Raw genomic sequence first — 23,934 nt, forward strand, 5'->3', positions numbered from 1 at the left:
GAGGCACTGAGCTAGTTGCTTAAAAATAAAGTGTGCAATTTGTTTTTAATTTCTCATTATCCAATAATGTGACAACTGCCCCACACTTCAGCATATGAAACATTTTAAGATCTCTTATTTCTAAATGTTAAAGAGTCAGCTAAGTACTTTCCAATAGTATTTAATGTAACCAAATAATAGGTCAAATCTAAAAGAAAACTCAATGACTATTTCTGAATTCTTCTAATCTTACAAATAAGGGAATTTACCATAAAAAGACTTGCTATCATTCACAGCAATAATAGTCAATAGCCCCTCTTATTGCAGGATTGGGTTTTGTTAATAAATACGGTGCTTCGGAACTTGTATGATGATACAAAAAACTAGAAGCAAGCTGCCTATTACTTAAAACTCATTCTACCAGTATATTGGGTAAGTACATCTAGACAAAGCCTTACAATAAATTATCTAGGATCCCAAGCTTATCACAGAACACAGTACACTCGCCTAAATCTTTAAATTCACCTTACAGAGCCCTGTTTCTCAATGTCCTCTAAAAATGATCTATATTAGATTCTACTGGGGTATTGCTTATAACTAGTTTCCTATCCAAAAGTGGTGACAAGCATCTGTAATCTGGGGTACACTGTGAAAACCTATCTCAAAATACCTAACAAACCAACCCAATAAAAAATTAATTCCTGGTGATATCTAAAAAATTACTTAGTCAATTTCCTTGGCCACTTTACAGTTTTAAAATTGCTAGTCGAAGTTGTTATGGTATCTAAGACCTGTAATCTTCACCTATCCCTTCCAACTAGAATCAGTGTAAGTTCATGAAAGTAGATAGTTTATTCAGAATAATTTCATAAACATAAGTCAGAGGTAAGGTAAATGCATCCTTTATTTGAACAAATGCTATTTCAGTACTAGCATACTTATTTTAAGCAAGAAGCAAGCAAGCAAGAAAGAGCCAACAAGAAATAGGAGCCATGCAAATTCTTCATGTCACTGAGACCAACATGTGGATCCTGGAATAGTGCCCAAAGATGATAAAAATGACCTTAGCAAATAAACACCAAACAAGCAACTCATTATCTGTCTTTCTGTCACAGGGAAGCATTCAGGTTTCAAAATCACTGTCTACGGAAAAACAAACTATGTGACATACAGACAACCGCTTTTTCATTACCTTACATAGAGTTCCTCATGCTAAAATCTGAATATCCAAAGACTTTAGTGATAGTCCCTTGTATACTGTCACTGCTTTTATTTAAATAGTATGATTCTGTACTGTTGGATTGCTAAACTATACTTTCTAAGAACTTAAAATCATGTGTCAATTTTTACAGCAAAAAGCTCAAAGATTCTCTGTATTACTCATTTCTAGAACTAAATCCTAGCTAAATTAACTGCTTATAACATTATAATTCACTTATGAGAAATTAATGGCCAATTTCTTCCACTTAGACTATACAAAATTACTACATAAAGAAACAAGCTGTTTAAGATTTTAGTTATTAACTATTCTAATTTCAACACTTTTAATATAGTCCTAAAATAATCATCCATGAAATATTGGTTGATAGGTACTTAAGAGCATCTAAGGAAGAAGAAAAACAACAGTTTTAACACCCCTAAAACTCCATCCAGTTGAGTTATTTCTTTTCCCAGGTAATACTTAGAAATTGTACAATAGTGTTTTAGCTGAATTTAATTCAGACAAGAGTTATGTATTAGTCTACAATAATAAATTCTAGAAAAAATTAATTAAAATACAAAATAGAAGTAAATAGAGGGTGCTCATGTATTGTTAGAAAGTGAGTAAACTCATACTTTAATCCTTAACCAGCTTGTAGCCTGATTCTGTTGTAAAAGAATTTATCCTCAGATAACAGGGCAGCATAGTTTATGACAACAATCTACCTAAAAACTCATTAAAGTCTTTTCTCTTGAAGTGACATGCATTATCAGCAGAGATTAATCTGATGAGTCTTTAGGTGAGCTCCATTTTTAAAAATGCAATAACAGAGGGCTTTGTTGTCATCTGATGAAAATCAATTAGAGGAGGTAAGGCCACAAGGAAAACTAACATCACTCATCACCTACCCCCGGCAGCTGAAATGATTTGTCTTCCAAGCTTGAATGATCAGGAGCTATAGTCATATTGCAGGGGAATTAATTTAGTTTCTATATTCTGAACTCACTTTCCTTGTTCTGGAAGACCTAAACACAAATTACTTTTAATCAAGGTTGATATGTTATTAATACCAAGGAGGATCTTTCAAGAATCACTTTTTAAAAAGCAACTTCTATATTTTTCACCCCTGTCTGGTGTATGAATATAGGAAGGTTACTTATAGCAGCCTTACTTTCTGGATTCTTTGTCCACTACAAGGCACTGTACAGAATGGCGAAGACAATAGATTCCACCAAATACAGCACACATTCTGGAAAGAGAATAGAAAAATGAGAATTAGGATAACTGGGTTGAAACTAAGGTAAAAATATTTAGGTATCTTACACATAGTAACTGGCATTACACAAAAAGCATCTGACAATATATAATTTTCACTATATTACTCTTTCTCAGATGTAATATTAGCAATTTCTTTATACAACAAAGGAATCGTGATTAATAATACAATATTGATATCTAAAATTGTAGCCGTGTCAAAAGTGTCCCTAAGGAAGAGTTAAATGTTCCCCCTAAAATTGGCTCCTGCATTTCTTATGCATTGTGCATAAGGCACAAACATCCTCCAGAGGAGATGCATGAGACACTCAGAGAAGGGTAAAGAAAGACTGAACAAGGAAGACTTTAGCAGAGTTTTGAAGTTGTCAGTTACCATAGAGGTAAGCAGAATCCCTAGGAGCCAAGACTAACTAGAAAGTAAGACGTCAGAACACAGCATGCAGGGGAAGCTGTGAGGAATAGGCTTTGTCACTCTGCTAAGTACAAACAACTCAGCATCCATTTAGCGAGAAAAAGCTTTAAGATCTGGACAGTACAAGGAGCAGAAAAGGAAACCATCTTTCATGACATCTGATTATTTAAGGAACTACAGCTCTGTAAAATGATCTAGGAAAGAAATGAACTCTACTGGGGCAGGGATAGAAAGAGAATGCTGATTTGTCTAAGCTCAGGGTAGAGGAAGCTTATACCTCTGTATTAAAATCAGGGTTCCACGCTCACAGACGATGGAAATTTGAAATTACACCCATTACCAGGAAATATCAAGAAAAATGGCTCTGGGTAAATGATAATTCTGGATTTCAACTACTTTCACAACTTAGAGTCCTACAGTGATGATTTTAAAACCTACAATTACACAACACTGAAAGAAACATACCAAGTCCTTTATTGAGAATTTGTAGACACAAGTTAAGAGCAGGGCTAAAGCTGTAAGTCCTTATTTAGATAGAATTATTAGATAGAGGTTATAGGTGTGCTTAAAATGAATTAATCAAAAATGTGAAAAAAGCACAATGGAATATCGGAAAGATGACTATGGTAGACTGAATATTTACACCAGTACATGTCCCCATTCTAAGTGCAGAGAGCTATGGACATCGTTCATTGCATGAAGGACTTTACAAGTACATAACATTAGGGTTCCTGCAATCAGATAATCCTGGTGAGCACAACACAATTACAAGGGTCTTCAAAAGAAGAAACAGGAGGTTAAAGTCAGACACATGGATATGCAGATGATCGTAGAGGTCAGAGTGATGCTGTTTGTATAAGGTGGACACATGCCAAAGAATGCAGGTGGCCTTTTTAAACTAGAAAAGGAAAGGAACAGAGCCTTCCTTCATGCCCTAAGAAGGAATGCAGTCCTGCTGGTCCCTTTCAGACTGCTGACCTCCAGGAATGTAAGATAATAAATTTGTGTTGTTTTATCCTACTGGGTCAGTTAGAGCAGAAATAGGAAATTAACATATAGACATATATACATGGATATGATTATTAAAGTAGTAGCATTATGAATCAAGGTAAAATGGGCCATAACAAAAAGATTTAGGGACAACAGGTTACATTTATCTTGTTGAAAAATTCTCTCTGATTCACACTGTGTTCAGAATCAATTCCAGGAAAAGCCCAAGTGTAAGTATGAGAAACAACAAGAATATAGGAAGATATGAGTCACAAACAGATTCCAATAAAACATAAAAGCCTCAAATCGGCAAAATACAGAACTTTAAACATTTAAACATGTAGAAAAGAAAGTCAAAAGGGAAGCGGTAGTTAAGAAAAGATGTACAGATGCAATAGTAGTTATTAAATCTCTCCACAAGGACAACACTTTGTTACAGTAAAGAGGAAGATGCATACCTTTTCAGAGTAGCAAATCTTCTTGCTACTTAAATATTTTACAAAATCCTAGCTACATGCGTGGAAGAAGATGTACACAACTCTTTCTTCCTGCACACAGTTAGGCATAGGGGTTAAGGAAGGATTCTGACTGCCTGGCTTCATATGCCAACTATGCCACATACTAGCTATGTGACCATGGAAACAGGATAATGAGCTCCAGTGTATCTAATTTTGCACACCAGCCCTATATTAGCATTTATTCACATATACTTCTTTTGAAGAATAAACAAAATAATGTTTGTAAAGAAGTTATAAATTATATGATATGCAGAATTTTACATCATATGTTCATTTTAATATAGTGTTTATGTACCACTATAAACCCAAAATATCTAGAGGAAAGTTGACAAACAAATGGACACTTATATGTGCAATAAATAATTTTAGTTTAAACAAAGATCTAAGATCTAGCCATTGTCTCCAGCTTCTGCGGGGTAATCTCTATGCCCTATAAATGGCCTGAAAGGAGTGGGTTTTCTTGTTTGTTTGTTTGTTTGTTTGTTTGTTTGTTTGTTGTTTGCCTACTGGCTCATCAGACAGCTTTAAGGAAGCAATTTAAGGATAGGATAGGATGGACCAGATAGTCTTAGGGTGGGAGTGGTCAGGTCAACAGTTTGATTTGGGTCATTTTATGCCAACTAATCTCTAAAGAGATGGGAACTGACCTCAGCTCCAAGGGAAGTTGTGCCTATGTGTTGAAGCATCAATAAAAAAAAAAAAGTTGAATACTGATGCTCAAGTTGAGTTCTCTTTGTTAACCAAACATATTGGTCATATACTTGCATGTGGAGAGAAATAATAATCAGATTTTTTCGGTAAGGGAACATGTTAAAATTATAATTTGGAATCTGTCAGTGCTCTGAGCTATAAACCTTGAATAACTTAGTTCTCTATCCGTCCCGTGTAATGAACAAGAGTATTATATACCAACTTTGACAGAGTCTGTCAAGCTATTATACCTGAGGTCAACCTTGCAAAACTAACAACTATGTATTTGGCTTTAGATGTATGAATAGCTTGCGATAACTATACTCTATAAACATACAAACAACTGTCCAAATTCTCATATCATACAAGGGAATATCATAAATAATAAAATACATAAAAGCTAATCTTATCTACTAATGTGCTGTATTTTAAAAATGCAAAAGCTGATTGACAACAGAAATTTAGGAAAGAACACTCCTGACTTGTATCATTTATTTAAAAAAAATCAACTTCATATACAAAAAAATAATCTCACTATACATTAAAAGGATATACAAATATGAAATGCACAAAACTTAGAGGAAACTACAAGTAACCACACTGGAGTAGTATTTCCTCCAGGAGAGTGGAGAATGACAGTTACAGCGCAGCGAATCAGTTGCTTAGTTTCTTCACTGCTCTTTCAGACGTTTGGTTCTCAGCACCTGTATCAGGAGGCTCACAGCCATTTCTAACTCCAATAGCAAGAGCATCTGACATCCTCTTCTAGTCTCCCCAGGAACCTATATACATGCTACAAGTATGCAGGTGTATAGAAATAAAAAATGAGTAAGCTTTTAAAGTACTTAAAGTAAATGCAGCCACATTTTGAACTTTGGCAAATCTGAGTACATTGATGTCTTTTATTTTAGTCTGTACTGAGAAAGTATTTCATAATCTATGTAAGACACAATGAAAATTATACACGCTGGAGATAACTGACATTCATTAAATAGGATTTACTATTTTCCTATTTTTCCCAGATTGAATCCTTTTGGATGCACATAGCAGCTGAGGCACGGTAGAGTAGCGCTGAGGTAATAGTCTGCTGATATACAACATCAGTGCACAAGGAAACTTGTATTTTTCTTACACTGAGAAAATTAGAATAAGGCAAGTAAGGACATAATAGACCCACTAAGCATATTCCACATGGTTTAGAACCTGTAGACTATACGTTTTATGGAGGACACTAACGACTGTTTTTTCCTGTTATTCTTGCTCACCATTAGGATGACAAATTGCGCAATAATATGTTAGTATATCTGATGCTGAGACATTGTAATCTAACTGATTCTATTGAGATTTAGAAAAAATAATCTTCCTGTTTGGACTGTTTAGCTGCATTTGTCATGTGGTATGCATCTTAGCGAGAGGACTGATATACAGGAAGTCAGGACCAAGGTGACTGGCACGATCTTCACTGTCAATTTCCCGCTAATAATGGAAGAATTCACGTGAAACTTCATTGGTCTACTTCCCACAGATCCACTGAACTAGATTTAAAGCTCAAATGAATGTTCTCATTTGTGTGGGGAATACTGTTAGGTTGTAACTGTGGTTGCAGTGTTTCCAAACTGCTGAGACATAGGTAGGGATGAGCTGTCAACACCTGACCTACAGAATTTTCCCTCTTAGACAGACTAGGCTGTGTTCTCACGTTTGCTTTCCCCAATCCCCTGCACGCTCACAGCAAGAGAGAAATTGTTGCATCAATTCTCCACAGGGGAAATATTATTTTTAAATGTTTTCTTAGATTTGGGAAAAAAAAAAAAAACAGGGAAGAAAAAAACTGACTCAATTCCAGGTTGTATAAGGTTGAAATACTATAAAACATTATATCCCAGAATGTTGCCATGTTATCAAGAGATTGTTAAATGCACTTAAATGAAATGTAATTTTTATAAAGACCACTGTTTTTTATAACTTTATTCATGAAACATACAATTGTCTTTGTATATGTTACTTAATATCCCTTTGAAAATAAGCCTTTTATAAAATTTGGGCTACGAGAGGCCTCTGCATTTCATCAAAAATTACCTGGTTTTCAACATGATTTGTTAACTGTTGTTCTACATACTATAGGAAAGAAACATAGAGAATACATGGGCTGATCTAAGGCCACTGGCACATATGTAGCAGAGGACTGCCTTTTCTGGCCTGAGTGGGAGTCTGTAATCCTGTAGAGACTTGATGCCCCAAGGAAGGGGGATACAGGAGGGCACCCTTTCAGAGGTAAAGGTGAGGAGGAATAAGGGGAAGAATTCTGGGAAAGGGGGGACAACATATGCATGTGGTTTTTCTTTTATATATACTAAATTTATTATATATAAGTTCTCAACTGAAGATAGTATAATTATACTTAAAGTAGAAATGCTTGCCTTCAAAGTTCCTAAAAAATAACAAATACTTTGTGAAAAACATTTTTAAAAATATTATAAAGGGCATTGGTTAAGCAGAAATTTAAAAAAAAAAAAAGTGCTCCGAACAAAAAGTGAACACTTCACAATGGGATATATTTATAGAGAATATGGCTTAATGTTTGATTCTAGCATATGAAATAGCAACCGACTGATGCAAGTGTTAATGTATTAGTGCTGACGAAAAGCAGCAAGCCTCAGGACTTCATTTTTGGTGCACTTTGTAGTAGCATTGTGGGGTCTAAAAGAATGTGTGGCTCTGCTATACCTACTTGCTGTAATACAGTAGATATATAAGAATAATAAGTGTTATAAGTATTGAGAAACTAAAGGAAAATCTACTGGCCTACTATAAGTATTGGATCTTTTTGTTCCTCCAAAATGATTAAACTGCTCTAGTTAAACACGTATCATGTCATTTTCAAAAAGGATAGAAGAGAAAATCTTAACCATTGATCACTGCCAATGTAGTTTAGCTACACCCAGATTACATAGCGCATTGATAAAACCACAGTTCCACTAAAATAGTCTCCTAAATATCATGACATAATTCAGCACTGCATCTGCACAATATTTGACAGTGTTTCTTCTAACTACATGCATAGGTAAACATGTGTCAGAGCAGTATATTTAAAACAACACACTGAGCTTTCAATGAGGTTCAACGCACACATGCCAGTTCACCAAGTACATGCCAGCCTGAAAAATGAGTGTAGAAGAGAACTACAAGGATGTGGCTATTTTACATACATGTATATGAGGGGATAAAAGTCTCAGTGCTTCTTATATTTACATACCTTTAGTCTTACTATATATTATACATTACATGGCATGTTTATAAATTATATACAACAATGTGTATTTATACTACTACATCTTGCTTACTGATTAAAGTTATATTACTTATTACAATCTCAGTTACACTATGAATCTTAATTTTTTCCCCTGTCCTGGTATTTAGTGTCCTTCTAGCTGGAAGGATAGCAAGTGTCAAATATGAATGCTACAATGTTTGTTGCTGTGGACCTATCTTCCAGAAAGGGAAAAATGGGTAAGATCAGAGGCACAGCATCAATTCTCCCCAAAACGCTATCTAGTATTCAAGTTCCTTTTTCACTCAGGCCAGCTCTGGACTTCCCATTGCCCTAGAATCAACTGTATCCCCTCAAGGAAAAGAAATGTCCACAAGATCCTAAGCTAGTCTCTATTGTTACTGTCCATTTTTGACTGAATTCAGCAGGATCCAAAATGAAAACAAAAATAATGATGTTACCAACAAAAACACTCCAATATGTGTTCTATAACAGTGATGTAGTATAGCAAAACTGACAAGCCACTCATAGTATTGAAAGTGACAGAACCTGTAGGCAGCTGGTTTGTCGAGCAATAGTCATTACCATCAAAACTTTCTGGTCATAAGAAATCAAGTGTCCAACTGTAGTCACAATATGCAAATTACACAGAGATCAGCTTTAGGAAATGGGTATGGAATCAATATGGACAAAAGCCATGGAGTCACAATGCCTGTGTCCTTTTTGTTTTTTTTCATTTACTAGTTCTGTGACTATGATTTGGTTCTTGAGACAATAAAATGGGGATCATAACTTATCACATAGAGTTGTTCACTGAGTTGAATGAGTCAAGGCATGTAAGGCTCCCTGAATATCTTAAGTGGTCACTATACTGCAGCCTGTTAGCTGCCACATCCTGAAGTGAAGAGACAAGGTTTTCAGATTTTATTACCTATGATGAATTGCTGCCCTACATTGATCAAAGTGTGTAGCAATCTGCTTGACCATCTTCCACAAAAAGATATGTGATGGGTCTATGAGAACTGTTTGTGTTGATCACAACACGCACTAAAATCTGGCTCTTCATTCCCAAATAGTTATGGAATTAGGCCTACCATAGACATGGTCCTAGTCAGTTAGGTTACAAAAGCAAAGACAAAGGTTGTCCTTGATGGTATGTAACTTTTCTAGTATGAAAAAAGACAACAAAACAGCATAATTAAAGATTACTGACAGCAATAAAACAGCTGAAGATGAATGTGATTTGGGAATGAGAGTATAAGAGAAACTGAACTGATATTTGAACAAAGAATCAAATAAACAGAAGCATGTGACCATGTGAAGATGTGGAGGAAGAATATGTCAACCAGAGCAAACAGCCACCAGCACTTGAGGTATAACATGACTCAGTGTATTTTAGAGTCCAAAAAAATGACTAATAGGGCTACCACACTGGGGATAAATATCATATACAGTTATATCACAAAGGAAGGAAGGGACCTGATGGTGCAAGGCCAGAATTGGGGCATTTTTTTCCTTCTCTGTTGTAGTCACCCAAAATTTGTTCATGTTTCTACAGATTAACCCATCACTGATGTTCTTAAAAGCAAACCCAATTAAATCTACCGATTCCACTGTGTTAACCTTGGGAAGGATTCATATTTTGGTCTGATACTGGCACCCTTTCTGGGGTGACAGACAGTGTTTTATTTTTCAGGAAAAATTAATGGATTTGTAGTTAGTTTGTCTGTTTGCTTTTTAAAGATAGTTTTTGCTATTCAATGGAAAATTATCTAAAGGATGTGAGAAGGGGAAAAGGCTAGCGATGTTGTCCATTGATGGAATGAGTGAAGACAGTAACCTGAAGCATAGTAGTGACAATAGAGACAATGAAGTATAGAGACTGGGGCCACAATCAAGACACAACTGCTTAAGAACTAGGTATGGAATGCAGATTCCTCAAGAACAGTTCAAAGAAACTGATAAAGTTCTTGGTATAGTGTCTCCCTTGAAATATGTAAATTAAATGCACTTTCTCAAGCCTGGTCACCTCCTGCACAGGCACTGCTTTGAAGGAGCATCTAGGGATACTTACTCTAACCTTCTACCTAAAGATGGGTGATTACTAGAGAAAGGTAACTGCCACCACTACCACCAATAGGCACTGTCTCTTGGCCCTTTGTCAACATCAGCACTTAACACTGTCCAGCCTCATTTGCAGATGGGGTATACACAGATTAATTCCTGTTTCTTGAAGAAGTCATGATGGGTTAGGAAGGACATAGCACTCTTGATAACTTAATAAATTATCAGGTACATGTATTTGAATCCGGTGGGGCTGCTTGGGCAGACTTCAGTCCCAAGGAAATCAGGCTGTGGGCAAACAGGCTGCCCTTTAGGCACTGCAGTCACTCTTAGAAGGCATAATCATCACGCTTAACTTAGAAAAAGCTGTCCAAAGAGAATGCATAGCCTTCAAAAAGCTCACTCCCAGAGACTGCCTTTATTTCATACATCTTAGTCATATATCTTGCCTCTTCTGTTCTTGGTGCCATTCTGTAGATGATATATTCACTTTTTGCCCAGCTTTTCCAGCTGTCCTTAAATTTAACCTTCTATAGGAAAGTCACAATAAAACTATGTATTGGATGACAGAAACAGATCTCTATTAATAACAGCACCAGGGCTTCAGAATAACTTAGCATAAATTATAGAACACTAGTCATCATTCATGCCTTAAAAAATAAAGCCTTTCAAAAAATTGGGGGTCAATTTGTATGCTTCGATCACAAGCTAGGCTACAGATCTACAGTTCACATGCTTGTACAAGAGCCCCAACAACCACAACTCAGTCAACTCCTTAATACAGCTTATCATAGTGATATCAAGAGGACTAGAAATAGAAAATATCAGGGCTTCCTAACTAGTCTTAAAACATAAGTTTAAAATGCTATTAGTAATATTTCACTTTTCAGTCAAAACACTATCACTAAGAGCATCGTCTTTTTATGGTGGCAGATCTACACAAAAACTATTTTAAAGAACTTCTTTTAAATTGAAGTATTGAAAAACCTCTGCAGACTATTTGAATTTCCTTTCATCAGTATCTTCTCTCTGCCTCTTTCTTGGTATGACAATGTACATGATATTCCAGCACATTTCTGGTTTGAAGAATCTTTATGTGAAACTTTTTCTCCGCTTTGCTACCTCCCACTGAAGATCCAAATTTCACAACACAGAGATAAAAATAAGTCTATTCTACACAAATATAAGAACATGCTTGTCTCTTTAATTTCTATGACACTACATGGTTATATCCAGTATCATATGGGTATTTTGAGTGCAGAAACAAAAATAACCTAACCTATATGACAATTAAATTTCTCCATATATATGTACCACATTTATTATCTGCTTACCTGCTGCCTATTTATTTCCTATTGTGAATAGTACAATAAAACCAGGCATATATAGGTATTTCTGTGATATGTTAGTTTAATAGTCCAAGTATATATGGAAGAGCCTTAGAGATGAATGATACTTCTATTTTCAGGGTTTTTTTTTCAAGTTTAAATTTAATTAAGAACTTCATACATGAATACTATTAACATCATCCCCACCACCTCCTCTTTTATCCCCCTCTAACTCCTTCTCAACTTCATTACCTCTTATTATTGTGATGTCTGTATTCTTGCTTATACTTTGTCTAATGATTATTACATGTTTGCCCATGTATGCACATTCACACACACACTTGAATCTGTTTAGTGTTACTATGATTTCATAGATGACCACTTGGCATTTGGTTAGCCAATTAGGGGGCTCCTTCTTTCTCAGCAGTTATTAATTGCTACAGGTTCTTTATGTTCCGTTTCTTGAGGAACCTCCATACTGTCTTCCACAGTATGTACTTCCCAATACATTTACATTTCCACCGGCAATGCATAAAGGTTTTCCTTTCCTACATCCTCCCAAGTTTGTTTGTTATGTGCTCTCCTTAAGACAGCAGGAAAATGGACAGCCTGAGATCATTTTTTTAAGTGTAGTTTGCCAGGACAGAAAGATAAATACCACACATTTTTCCTTAGATAAAGAATATCAATTTAATATTGTGCATGCATGCAATTGTGTGGATGCATGTGCAGGACATAAGAGAGGGAGCTATGAGAGCAGAGGAAGAGCTAATAAAAGTGAGAGGGGAAAAGACAGGGTAAGGGAATCTATGTAACAGGAGAGCAGAAGGAGGACATTGTGGGTGACAAGGAATTAGCAGCAACAGAAGGTAGGAAGGGAGGCAGTGGAAGATGGAGAAAAATAAGTATAATGTATGATTCCATATTTTTCTTAAAATGCCATAACAAAATCATGATTTTGTATGTTAAGTTTAAACTTTTGATAAAAACAAATTAAGTAAAAAATTTACAGTGAACTCCAATCTTCTGACCTTACTCTAACTGTCAGGTCCCTTACACTATTTGAGGAGTGTGCAGAGAGCTGTTTTTATCGTTTTCCTATTTATTCCACGTGGTACTTGTGAAATTTTCCTTCAGTTAGTATTTCTCATTTTGAAATTTACTATGTATATAATCTCTAAGTTTCAACTATAAACTGGAAAGGAGATAATCAGTGAAGCAGGAAGTTACTATGCTGACTTCCTATCATTTAAAAATATTTTATACTAAAAAACCAAAAACCTAAACATTGTTTATATAAAAAGCTCACCATGCAAGTAAGAGCTCAATTAAACCACCCCTTTCCTCTCCTCTCCTTCCCTCCCCTCCCCTCCCTCCCTCTCTCTCTCTTTTCTTTCTTCCTTTTTCTTCCTTATCCTTCCTTCCTTCCTTTCTTCCTTCCTGTGTTTAAACCAGATCTATATGCATGAACATCACTCCCAATCCCATGGTGAGAAGCATTTATTTTTTTAAAGCACCTTTGATATAAAATGTTATCAAAGATGTTTTGAAAATTCAAATGTTCACTAGCTCCCTGTTTGTCATATCTTATTTACTTGTGTGTCAAAGAACTTTTAGAATGTTGAGGTATAATTCTGACAAAAACCTTTCCTCCTGTGGATTCTATATTCTATAACTTCACCCTTCTGTTATTTATTAGAAAACTGGCTCTCATGCTCAATTAATTGTTTGCCTTAATGCTCTGTTACTCCTGGGCTATTTTTGAATGATATTTCTACTCCACGTGGCAACTCATTTCCTTTAACTGCCACCTCTCAAAAGACAATGCTACCAAACTGAGATGGCTCAAAATTCTGACCCCAAATACAGTATTTTCACGTTTTACCCTTTGTTAGCATACATGAAGTTATATAGTCAAAGAAAAACAAAGGGTACCCAGCTGTGTTAGGCAAATCCTAGCTAAGGTGTTCAGGCTTCCTTAGTATAATTGTTAATGGTCCTAGCCAGGGACTGAATGGACAAAGTCAGTCAGCTCCTATTCACCTACATGTAGACATCTGACTGAAAACAAATCAACCAGTTACTCCTTACCACCCTGCCAGTTTCTCAATTGTGTTAACTTTAGAATGAGTATGAAAGAATAATTCATGGATTTAGCTTTCTGATAAGCATAAAAAAGATAATGTTCATGTTACAATTGGAGGAATACTAAAGATGAAACTATACAGTCCTGATACGAGGCAGTTTAGAGGAAAGGAAGTCAGTATGCATTCAGCAGAGGAGTTACAGAATTTAAGAAGTAAAGGAAATATTTGAAAGGGTTCTCTATTATAGAACCTGCAAGAGCTTAATCTGCTTACCTAAAAAGTAGATGCTTTCTAATGGTCAGAGATTGTTGAGGACCTAAGAAGTGGAGTAATTTGAGACTCCAGATAACAGGGACAGATTTTATAAAGCAGGAAAAGGCCAGGTGTGGGGCATGCCTTAATCCCAGTACTCAGGAAGCAGAGTTAGCAGGATCTCTACTAGTGGGAAGACAGCCTGGTCTACATAGAGTGTTCCAGGATAATCAGGTCTGCATCACAGACACCCTACCTCAAAACCCAAAAATAAAGAAATAAAGTAAAAATAAAATAAAAGCGGAAAAACTAAGTGAAGGCCAACGTTATTTAAGCAAATGGATACTTGAATATCTTGTATGAACTAGGTAAAAATCAAAGAGGTGAAGTGTATATTCACTTAACTATCTTTGGAAGACTTAGAAAGAGGGCTGGGAAGATGGTCCTAACAGCTTTCTGGCTAGGTAACCTCCATGTTTCAGGTTTGGTAAGAGACTTGTCTCAAAAAATAAGGTGAAGAGGGACTCAGACAGACACCAGATACAGACCTTTGCTCCCACTAGGCCACCAACATATGTATGATACAAATAAACATAAAATATATGGAAAGAAAAAATGCATTTTATGCACTGAGATGGCCATTTTTTAAATAAAAAAAAATCAATAGGGTTTTTTTCATATCCATTCTATTCTAGCTATAGATTTTAGAAATGTCTGATTTCAGACTTACATCTTTTTTTCTTTAGATTAAAAATCTAAGATTAATGAAAATTTCAACTTATGAATCTATACGTACTTAGAATGTTCACACATTTCAAATTATCTTAGCTATTTTTTTAGTTACTTGCCAGTTACTATCAAAATACTCTTCCCACTTTCCAGAAGTTTTGCAGTTCTCAAATTAGCACAAAGAAACTAAAACATGGAGAGCAAAGTACTGACCATCTTTGACACTAATGTACATTTCTCACAAAGGACATTAAAGTACAGAAAATCTTCACTTGTGGGCAGGGCTTTCTTTGTAAAAATTTCCACTTAAAAATGCCATTTTCAAGCATGTACAACAATCATATCATCACGCATTAACTCCAAAAAAAAAAAAAAACCTATTTGTTTTCTAGTTTCACAAGCCTTGGCCTTTTTTCAAAACCAAATTCACTTCATTTTTAATAAATTCTGGCAGAATGTAATGCTTGAGTGCACAGAAACATTGCTAGGGCTAATTTTTCAGTATAATCAACTATATGACAAGCGTAGTCAACACCTACTGTTACTATACATGAAACAGACACAGCTCAGCCCCAAGAATTTCTCACTTCTCTCATTTTAATAGAAGTTAAGATCTCAGAAATTGTTGCGGAAAAACATGAAAAACCTCATATTTAGAGACTGTTCAGTTATTAAACTGCCAGTACAATTAAAAGCTGAAAAACCATTCACAAAGCAACATAATATTCAGACAATATATCATTCAGATGATTGTGTATATTTGGAGTACATCTGGATCCTTTGATGTTATTAACCCCAAAGAACAGACAGTAAAGCAATCTAAGCCTAATTAGTAGAGTACAGTTCCAACAGTGAGTCAGATTTTACTGAAACTGCATACCAACACTGGACTGAATTTCAACTTTGCCCTGATGACATCAAATAGTATTATAGATCAATTAAGAGTCATGAAACATTTTGGCTGGTAGCCCTCATCATACATAGCCTTTAAAAAAGCAATTTCAGTTCCTATCAAGGTAGGAATCAGCAGTTGTAATTTTTTAGTACAGCTGCAAAACAATAGGACCCATTAATAGCTGAACTTTTGACAGCACTATTCAAGATGATTTATGAGTTTGTATATAATTTGATTATTCTATTAATTCTGCTGATTACTGCTTCAGCTAATAAAGTGAAGGTCACTTCCAAAATAAATCTTCATTACATTTCACAGAAAGTAACTGCCTCCAACTAGTTGTTTTCTTTAATTAAAAACTAATGTAACAAGAAAGAAGACAGGCTTCAGGGTCACTCATCTGTTGTGCTGTGTGGATATAATATACACAAGACAAGTCCAATGCAATACAAAGTATCCCTTCATCTAATACCTTAATTACAAAAGTATTATATTTATTTATACTAATACAAAAATTACAAAACCCAAATGTATTAGTGTTTTAAAATTAAAAACACACAAAAGAATATATGAAAATAGACCTAAACACATATTATAAAATGTAAAGCAGTGTATTCACTTCTAAAAATATCTAAGTGTGTTTGTGCACATGGAAAGGGAACAGCGGGTCACTGCTTTCACCACATCTTTCCTGGAGGTAGAGAGACTGTCTATGCTCCATAAGATAAGTAATGGGCACAGGGCCCTGAGACGTTGGAGGCAGATCAGAGGAAAGACGGTCAGGGCTCATATTAATACATTATTCTTATTTAATCTATTTTTACACACAGAACATTCTGTGTCCTAGATTTAATGCTTCATTTTATTATTTTTTAAAGTTCCCCAGCCCTTCAGCTTGAGGTCTGATCATCAAAGCTGATGAATCATACAACCGCATCAAACCAATAAAGCAAATTAAATGATGCATATTTTCCCACAGAAGTAAAAAGCAATCCTCAAATTCAGGAAATAATATTTCAAAAGACTGAAAGTCAGAGTATAATAAATTATAGAGGTGCAGTGATACCACAAAGAAGTAGGCAGCAAGAGCCTTCATGCAGCCTCAACAGGACTTTTACCACATATTACACTAGTGAGTAACTGCTTTGATGTGCTCTGACACCCGCCCCTGCATATATGAAAACATTCTACAGCCCAGCTCTGTAACTCCTGCTTCTTCCTATTTAGTGAAATGTTGTTCCAGCATACTCTGGCATACCCTCAAACGTACCCTTCCTGTGACAGCCACTACCCACTATCACCTACCTTATGCCCTTCCCAACAAATATCACATGAAAAAGGCATTTTTCTCACAGCACATTCACTCCTATTATTTTATGTCTCTCAATATTCTCTCAAATAATATGTTTTCAACAGTTTATCTTGAACATCTATCAAAACATTGGAGTATTTAGTAAATTAAAATTTTTAGTCTAAACTTGCACATGATAAAGCAAGAAACCATAGGAAACAACTAACTAATCACACTCTTAGTACTAGGTCCTTCTCATGTCCAAAAGTACATATTTTCAAGACAGAAAAGAAAGGAAATGCAGTACACACTTAAGTGAAGACCAGTCCTCCCCTAAAATGGAAGAAAAATAGTCCTCTTCTACTGAAGGTGCAGCTTGGGAAAGGATGGGGACTTAGTGGTGAGTCAGAAAGTGAACCTACCTAACCAGATTTAGGGATGCAGTCTGTGGCCAGGGAAAATACAGGAAGAGAGAGACTGGAGGAAGCAGAGAGGGAGGAAATATAATCACACTTTTGTCCTAGGAAATTTTTGTGCTGGTTTTCTCTCAATGTGACACCAGCTACATTTATCTAGTAAGAGGTGTAGTCTCAATGGAAAAAACACCTCCTTCAGATTGAATGCAAGTCTGTGGGAAGGCCCAGCCTGAGCACGTGATCCTGGTTTGCATAATGAAGCAAGCCCAATAAGCTGATTATGCCATGGAAAGCAAGGGCAAGAAGTGTCCCTCAATGGCCTCAGTCTCTGCTCCAATTCCTGACTCTGAGTTCCCGTTTAAAGTTCCTGTCCTGACTCCCTTCAATGATGAACTGAGACATGGGAATGTTAGCCAAACAAACCCATTCATCCTCAAGTTGCTATTAGTATGATGTTTTATTGCAACACTAGAAAGCAAACTAGAATAATTTCCAAGCTATATAAATGGATACAAGTTAATCTTTGGGTAATGTTTTCCCTAAAGAGACATTCAAATTCTTACCCAGTTATTTGGGGCCCTATTTAGGCATTCTAAGAAGGAAATGCACTACACATTTAAGTGAAGATCAGCCGTCCTCTATAATAGAAGGAAAATGGTCCTTTTCCACTGAATGTGCAGCTTTGGAAATGATGGAGATGTAATGGTAAGGCAGAAAGTGAACCCACCTAATCAGCCAACCAGATCACCAGAATGAACCATGGTGATCAAATGTCGTAGCTAGATGGCCTGACACCCAATTTATCAAGTTATTGGTGGAACTACCAGTTTCTTCCAACATCTAAAATCTTTAGATTTTTTTTACTGAAGGAAGGAAACACATATCAGTTGTTAACAAGACAATTTTTACCTACAAGATCAATGATAACTTACCACCTCTACCTGACTAAAGGGTTAAGAACTTCATACTAAGATTAGTAATACCTTGAAGCTCCAAAAGGCAGAGAGCCTGGTGTTTACTGAAGTGGCACGGCAGAGCCTCTAGCTTTTCTTCTCTGTGTTAAAACTGATAAACTCTCTTGGGTACATGTTTGGGAATGAGTCATGGGAATGTGTATTAGAATAGAGGGGTTGAGAGCTACGCATTAGTTAACCCCCATCAGTTCTCATCAAAGCAAGAGGGAATGGTGCCAGAAAGAACTTCACAGCTACTCAAGCACCTTGCATTGGCTTTTGTTCTTGGCTATCTTGTTACCCTGATTTCTGATAGATACATAAGATATACAAACTTAGGTTTGTATCAATATATTATAGTACTTTGATAAGTGTCAGAGAGTGGGTGTTTCTTAGAATCTCAAACATAAGCTGTTGAGACTGGTGGATTATTATCTTTTTATCTTAACATCTAAGGGAACTTTGAAATCTTTGCAAAGGCAATGGTCAGAATGATTTTCTTAGCACACTTTTGAGTGTGATTAAGAGCATGTGCATGAGGGAGGCACAACTGAAAAGCGTAAGTACCTGCTTTACTTCTACTGCCTCTGAACATCACCAGAGTTCAGTGAATTTACTCAAGCAAAAAAGAAAACCACAGTTCCAAATGTGCATGTCCTAGGAAAAATTCTTTCAAATAAAGTAACTATTTCAGAAATAAAACAAGATCTCTATAAATTGTGGTGTTGACTTCTACTATAAAATAAAAACTATATCAGAGATAGGTGATGCGCTATCTTTTATATTAAAATATAAGAGTAGAAGAACAAGAGCTGGCCATACTTGATTAATCTGTATTCTATAGGCCTTCCCTTAGTTTGCTGGTTTCAAGCACCGGCATAATTATGTCCAAAATTACAGTAAATAATACTTACTGCTCCACTGGGGTTCCTGCCTTGTTATAGGAGGTGGCCTCTTCAGGTTCCACATCTCCAACTTAATGAGTCACAGCTAAGGTTACCTCCCTTATCCCAGGTCTCTATCTCCTCCTGAAGATACTCCCCATCTCCTCAACCCCATCAGTTGCAGATTTCTACTCATTTTCATGACCATCTAGCCATTTCTCCTATCCTTCTCCACACATTATATCGAAAACCCCATTCTCCTCACCATCCCCCTTTCTCCCAGTTCCTTCCCTACTTCTGTCTCCTATGACCATTTTATTTCCCCTTCTAAGAAAGATTCAAGCATCCTCACTTGGCCTTCCTTCTTGTTTAGCTTCTTTAGGTCTGTGGAGTGTAACACGGTACCTGCCTTTTATGGCTAACATTTACTTATAATAAGTACATACCATGCATGTCCTTTTGGGACTGGTTTGCCTCACTTAGGATGATATTCTCAAGTTCTATCTTTTTGCCTGCAAAATTCTTGATGTCTTTGTTTTCAATAGCTGAATAGTAAGTATTCCATTGTGTAGATGTACCACAGTGGGGCGATAGAGACACCAAGTCACCCACAAAACTTTCAACCCAAAATGTATCCTGTTTACAAGAAATACAGGCATAGAGAATGGAGTAGAGACTGGAAATGGCTAACCAACAACCTGCCCTACTTGACCCATCCACTGACAGCACCAATCTGACACTATTAATGATGCTCTATTGTTTACAGACAGGAGCATGTTGACACTCTGAGAGGGCTCCACCCAGCTGACTCAGAGGATGCGATAACCACCATTAAACAGTGGATAGAGTTCAGGGCTCTTATGGAGGGAAAGGATCTCGTGAGCCCCAAGGAGACCAGCAGTCAACTAACGGACCCTTGGAGCTCTCAGAGTCAGAATCACCAACCAAAGAACATATAAGGGCTGGACCTAGTCCTCCCCACACATATGCTGTGAATATGGAGCTTGGTCTTCATGAGGGTTCCGAACAACTGAACAGGGCTATCCTAAAAGCTGTTGCCTATAGGTAAGATATGTTCTTCTAGCTCAGCTGCCCTGTTTGCCATCATTGAGAAAGGAAGCAATAAGCCTCAAAGAAATTAGGTGTGTATGTGCACACTCAGGGGGATTCCCCACCCATTCAGAGAAGAGAAGGGGGTATGGGGAAGGATTTTGTGTGTGGGGTGACCAGGAGGAGGACAGATAATGGGATATAAAGTGAATAAGTAAAAATAATTAAATAAAAAACCCCAATAAAACATAAAATAATAATAATACTTTACCTCTGCTTTTGGCATGCAAAAAAGGCAATATTTATTTTCACCTACATTTACTGTAAAGGAAGTACATGGTGATACATATACAACTAGAATATGGGGAAGAATAAAGTCCAACTTCACAAATGGTAACAAGCTAAGAGTTCATTCCAATGAGAGGGAAAAGTATAACTAGAAGGAGATATGAGACAGCAGCAGCTCCAACCTAGGTACTCAGAGCGACTGCAGTATGACTATTAAATATTCACTATGAAATATCAGGAAGGACAGAAACACTTCAGTCAGAATGGTGGCCCTCAAGATATTAGGCACCTTAGACCTAATTAAAAAAAATCAAAATTCACACATTATCACCACAACATAATTTGGAGATTATTTGTATTAAAAGTAGTCTGCATAGTGTTGATTTATGTGTCAGGTACATTCTAAGAATTTTGGACATATCTGTTTTCTTAATCCTTAAAAAAAAAAAACCTCTAGAAGCACATAATTTATAACATAAGGTTAGAAACAAAGCTAATCATTCACTAAAAAACAAGGTTATCCTAGTGAACTAGACTGTTGGGGAGGCGGCAATGGGGGGAGGTGGGAGAGAACACCTATAAAGGGGAGGGGAGGGCGGGGGATGTTTGCCGGAAACTGGAGAAAGAATAACACTAAATGTATAAGAAATACTCCGAAGTTAATAAAAAAAAAAAAAAAGGTTATTTTAGAGATAATTTCCTGTACACACACCTTAAGAACATTGGTATATGCATAAAAGACCAATATTACTGTAGGTTAAAGAAAAGAATATTTTAAAATTCTATAAATTTATTTTAAAATGGTGACACCGTTGTTTAAAACAACAAAAACACCCTAAAAATGGAAATGCAAAATGCTTGAAAGGTACAGGTGTTTACAGACATTTGTGCATCAGTACAGTAAATCTAATTTCCAGGAAGTCACGGAAGAACAGTTAAGTGCACATTATCAAATCCTAGTTAACAACTTCCATGTGGTTTGTGTTACCACACAGAACATAACTCAAGATGACAGGAATCACTTAGAAGTAATTCAAAGTAGTCTGATTTCTTAATAGGTTAAGATAGTAGAAAGTTATATGCCTTCCTATTCCTGTCTTTTGTTTGTTTAGCAAACTGTTTAGAGTATAAAGTGATATTATTTAAATGGTTATGAACAAACAGTTAATTGTAAAATTTAAATCAGACGAATTTAGTGAGATAAAAGTATTTTGGGATTTTGTGTATGTGCAGAACTACTTACACTTGCATACATGTAGAGGCCAGAGGTCACTTGAGGGTGCTGTTCCTCATTTCTTGACGTAGCGTCTCCCACTAAGACTTGCTGGCTACACTGACCTGCCAATGAACTCTGGTGATCCACCTCTCTCAGCCCCTCCCCACTAAGGTTACAGGTACAAGAGACTATGTTCATATTTTTAGAGGGATACTGGGGATCTGAACTTGGGTCTTCACACTTGCTGGCAGGCAGTTTCACTAATAAACTATCTCTCAACCCTACAAATAGCTTTTACATGTGGGTTCTGGGAACCAAACTCAGAGCCCAACATTTGCATGGAAGCCACTCTACTAACTGAGGTATCTTCCAAGTCAAGAACAAGGTTTTACTCTTTCTTCATTATCATTCAATTTGTGGGAAGGAAGATAGCTTACAGAAATAAGGATGGGCTAGAAACTACATTACTATCTCAGTCTCATGCTAGGTGTCTTATATGTATCTAGTGAATAAATGGAAAATAGTTTTTTACTGCAGTATTTGTTTTTATAATTTCTTTTTTTTTTTAATTAACCGTTCAATTCGTTTACATCTCAAATGGTATCTCACTTCCCGGCCACCCCTCCACCAAGCCCCCATCCCACATCCTCCCTGCCCCCTCCCCTTTGCCTGTATGAGGGTGCTCACCCACCCACCCTCTACTGCCCTACCACCCCAGCCTCCACCTATGCTGCCGCATAATTCAATTAAAAATTTAATTGGCTAAGCCCATACTATGTATCCATTCTGTAATAGTTTTCTCAAAATAGCTTCAGGAGATCCCTGAAACTGAGCAGATTCTTTGGGACCCTCTCAGCCAAAGAAAACAATAAAAGCTGACAGTCTCTCTCAAAGAAGAAAAGCTACAAAGAAGACTTTCAGAAAAGCCAAGCTGCAAAACTCTCAAATGAGAAACTCTGTAAGATTCAAATCAGAACAGCTGTCTGGGAGTTTAGAGCAGAACAGCTGCTGAGAGGTCTAGAGCCGAGTTGGAAGGGATACTTTCCAAGCTGCTGTGCTGCCTGCAGGCCGTGCAGTGTACTCCAGGTTGCCAGCTTTTATGAGCTGTTGCCCATGCTGTGGGTAAAGGGGTCTTGGTTATTTTAACTCATATCTGCTCCTATAAGTAACCCGGTAACCATATTCCTGTGACCTCAGTGAAACTCACTGGTTCACCAAGTCGGACTTCGGTGGTATCTGTGCTTTGGTCTGTTGTGGAATCCCTATCTGGGGTGAGTAGACATGTGTGTTGTGTCTCCATAAGAAGTTGTGTCTCACAACATTACCAACCAGAGTTCTAACTGTAATGATATATGAGCAAAGCATAAAAATTCAACTCTAATAAAAACTGATAGGGCATCCATTTTGTGATAGGAGCTACAGAGAGATAAAGATGACTGAGTTTTAACATACCAAGCATAGCTATCAATAGATTCAAATTATTGGGTTATTACATTATTGATTTTTAGTGCCAGATCCAGGTATATTACCTGAAAAAAGTCTACAATATCTAAATTCATTGCACAGTAGTCACCAAAACATTACCAGGACTGTAAATTTATAGAACTCTGATATAACAAATTCTTCATTCACTTTAGATAATAGAGATATGTTCTTTTCTGTCATTACATTTGAGTCTTAATATATCCAAGGGTAAGAGTTGGAGAGATGGTTCATTCATTAAGAACACTTGCTGTCCTTCTTAAAGACCAGGGTTAAATTCACAGCACCCACATGGCAGTTTACAATTCTCTGTAACTCCAGTTCCAAGAAATCCAATGCCCTCTCCATGGACACCAAAAAACCCACATAGCACAGGTATTCATGCAGGCAGAACAACCATACACATAAGTGGTTTTATTTGTAGGTAAGTTTAGATTACCTTTACCTTTTCCATAATATAAGTGAGACTATTGCAGTATTTTGAATTTAAAGGAAATGTTCAGCAATAACCAATTACAAATAATTTGAAAGACAGTCAGAGCTAAAGTTGGAGACTGTTTTTAGTTTCTTGTTTTACTGGTGTTTTGTTTCATGTTAAATAACAACCTTTAATTTACATTCTAGGGAAATATACATTTTACATACTAGGGAAATATAGGTATT

General features: G+C 36.4%; 1 protein-coding gene across 1 annotated transcript in view; it reads right to left on the bottom strand.

The window, feature by feature from the left end:
* The window catches only part of LOC116887981 (rab proteins geranylgeranyltransferase component A 1-like), an 80,074-nt gene that overhangs the window by 37,916 nt on the left and 18,224 nt on the right, over positions 1 to 23,934 (bottom strand). The window contains 1 exon segment of the mRNA XM_032889417.1: positions 2,352 to 2,429. Coding sequence (XP_032745308.1) covers positions 2,352 to 2,429 — 78 coding nt within the window.

The sequence above is a fragment of the Rattus rattus genome, chromosome X (genome assembly GCF_011064425.1).
Source record: "Rattus rattus isolate New Zealand chromosome X, Rrattus_CSIRO_v1, whole genome shotgun sequence".
NCBI lineage: Eukaryota > Metazoa > Chordata > Mammalia > Rodentia > Muridae > Rattus > Rattus rattus.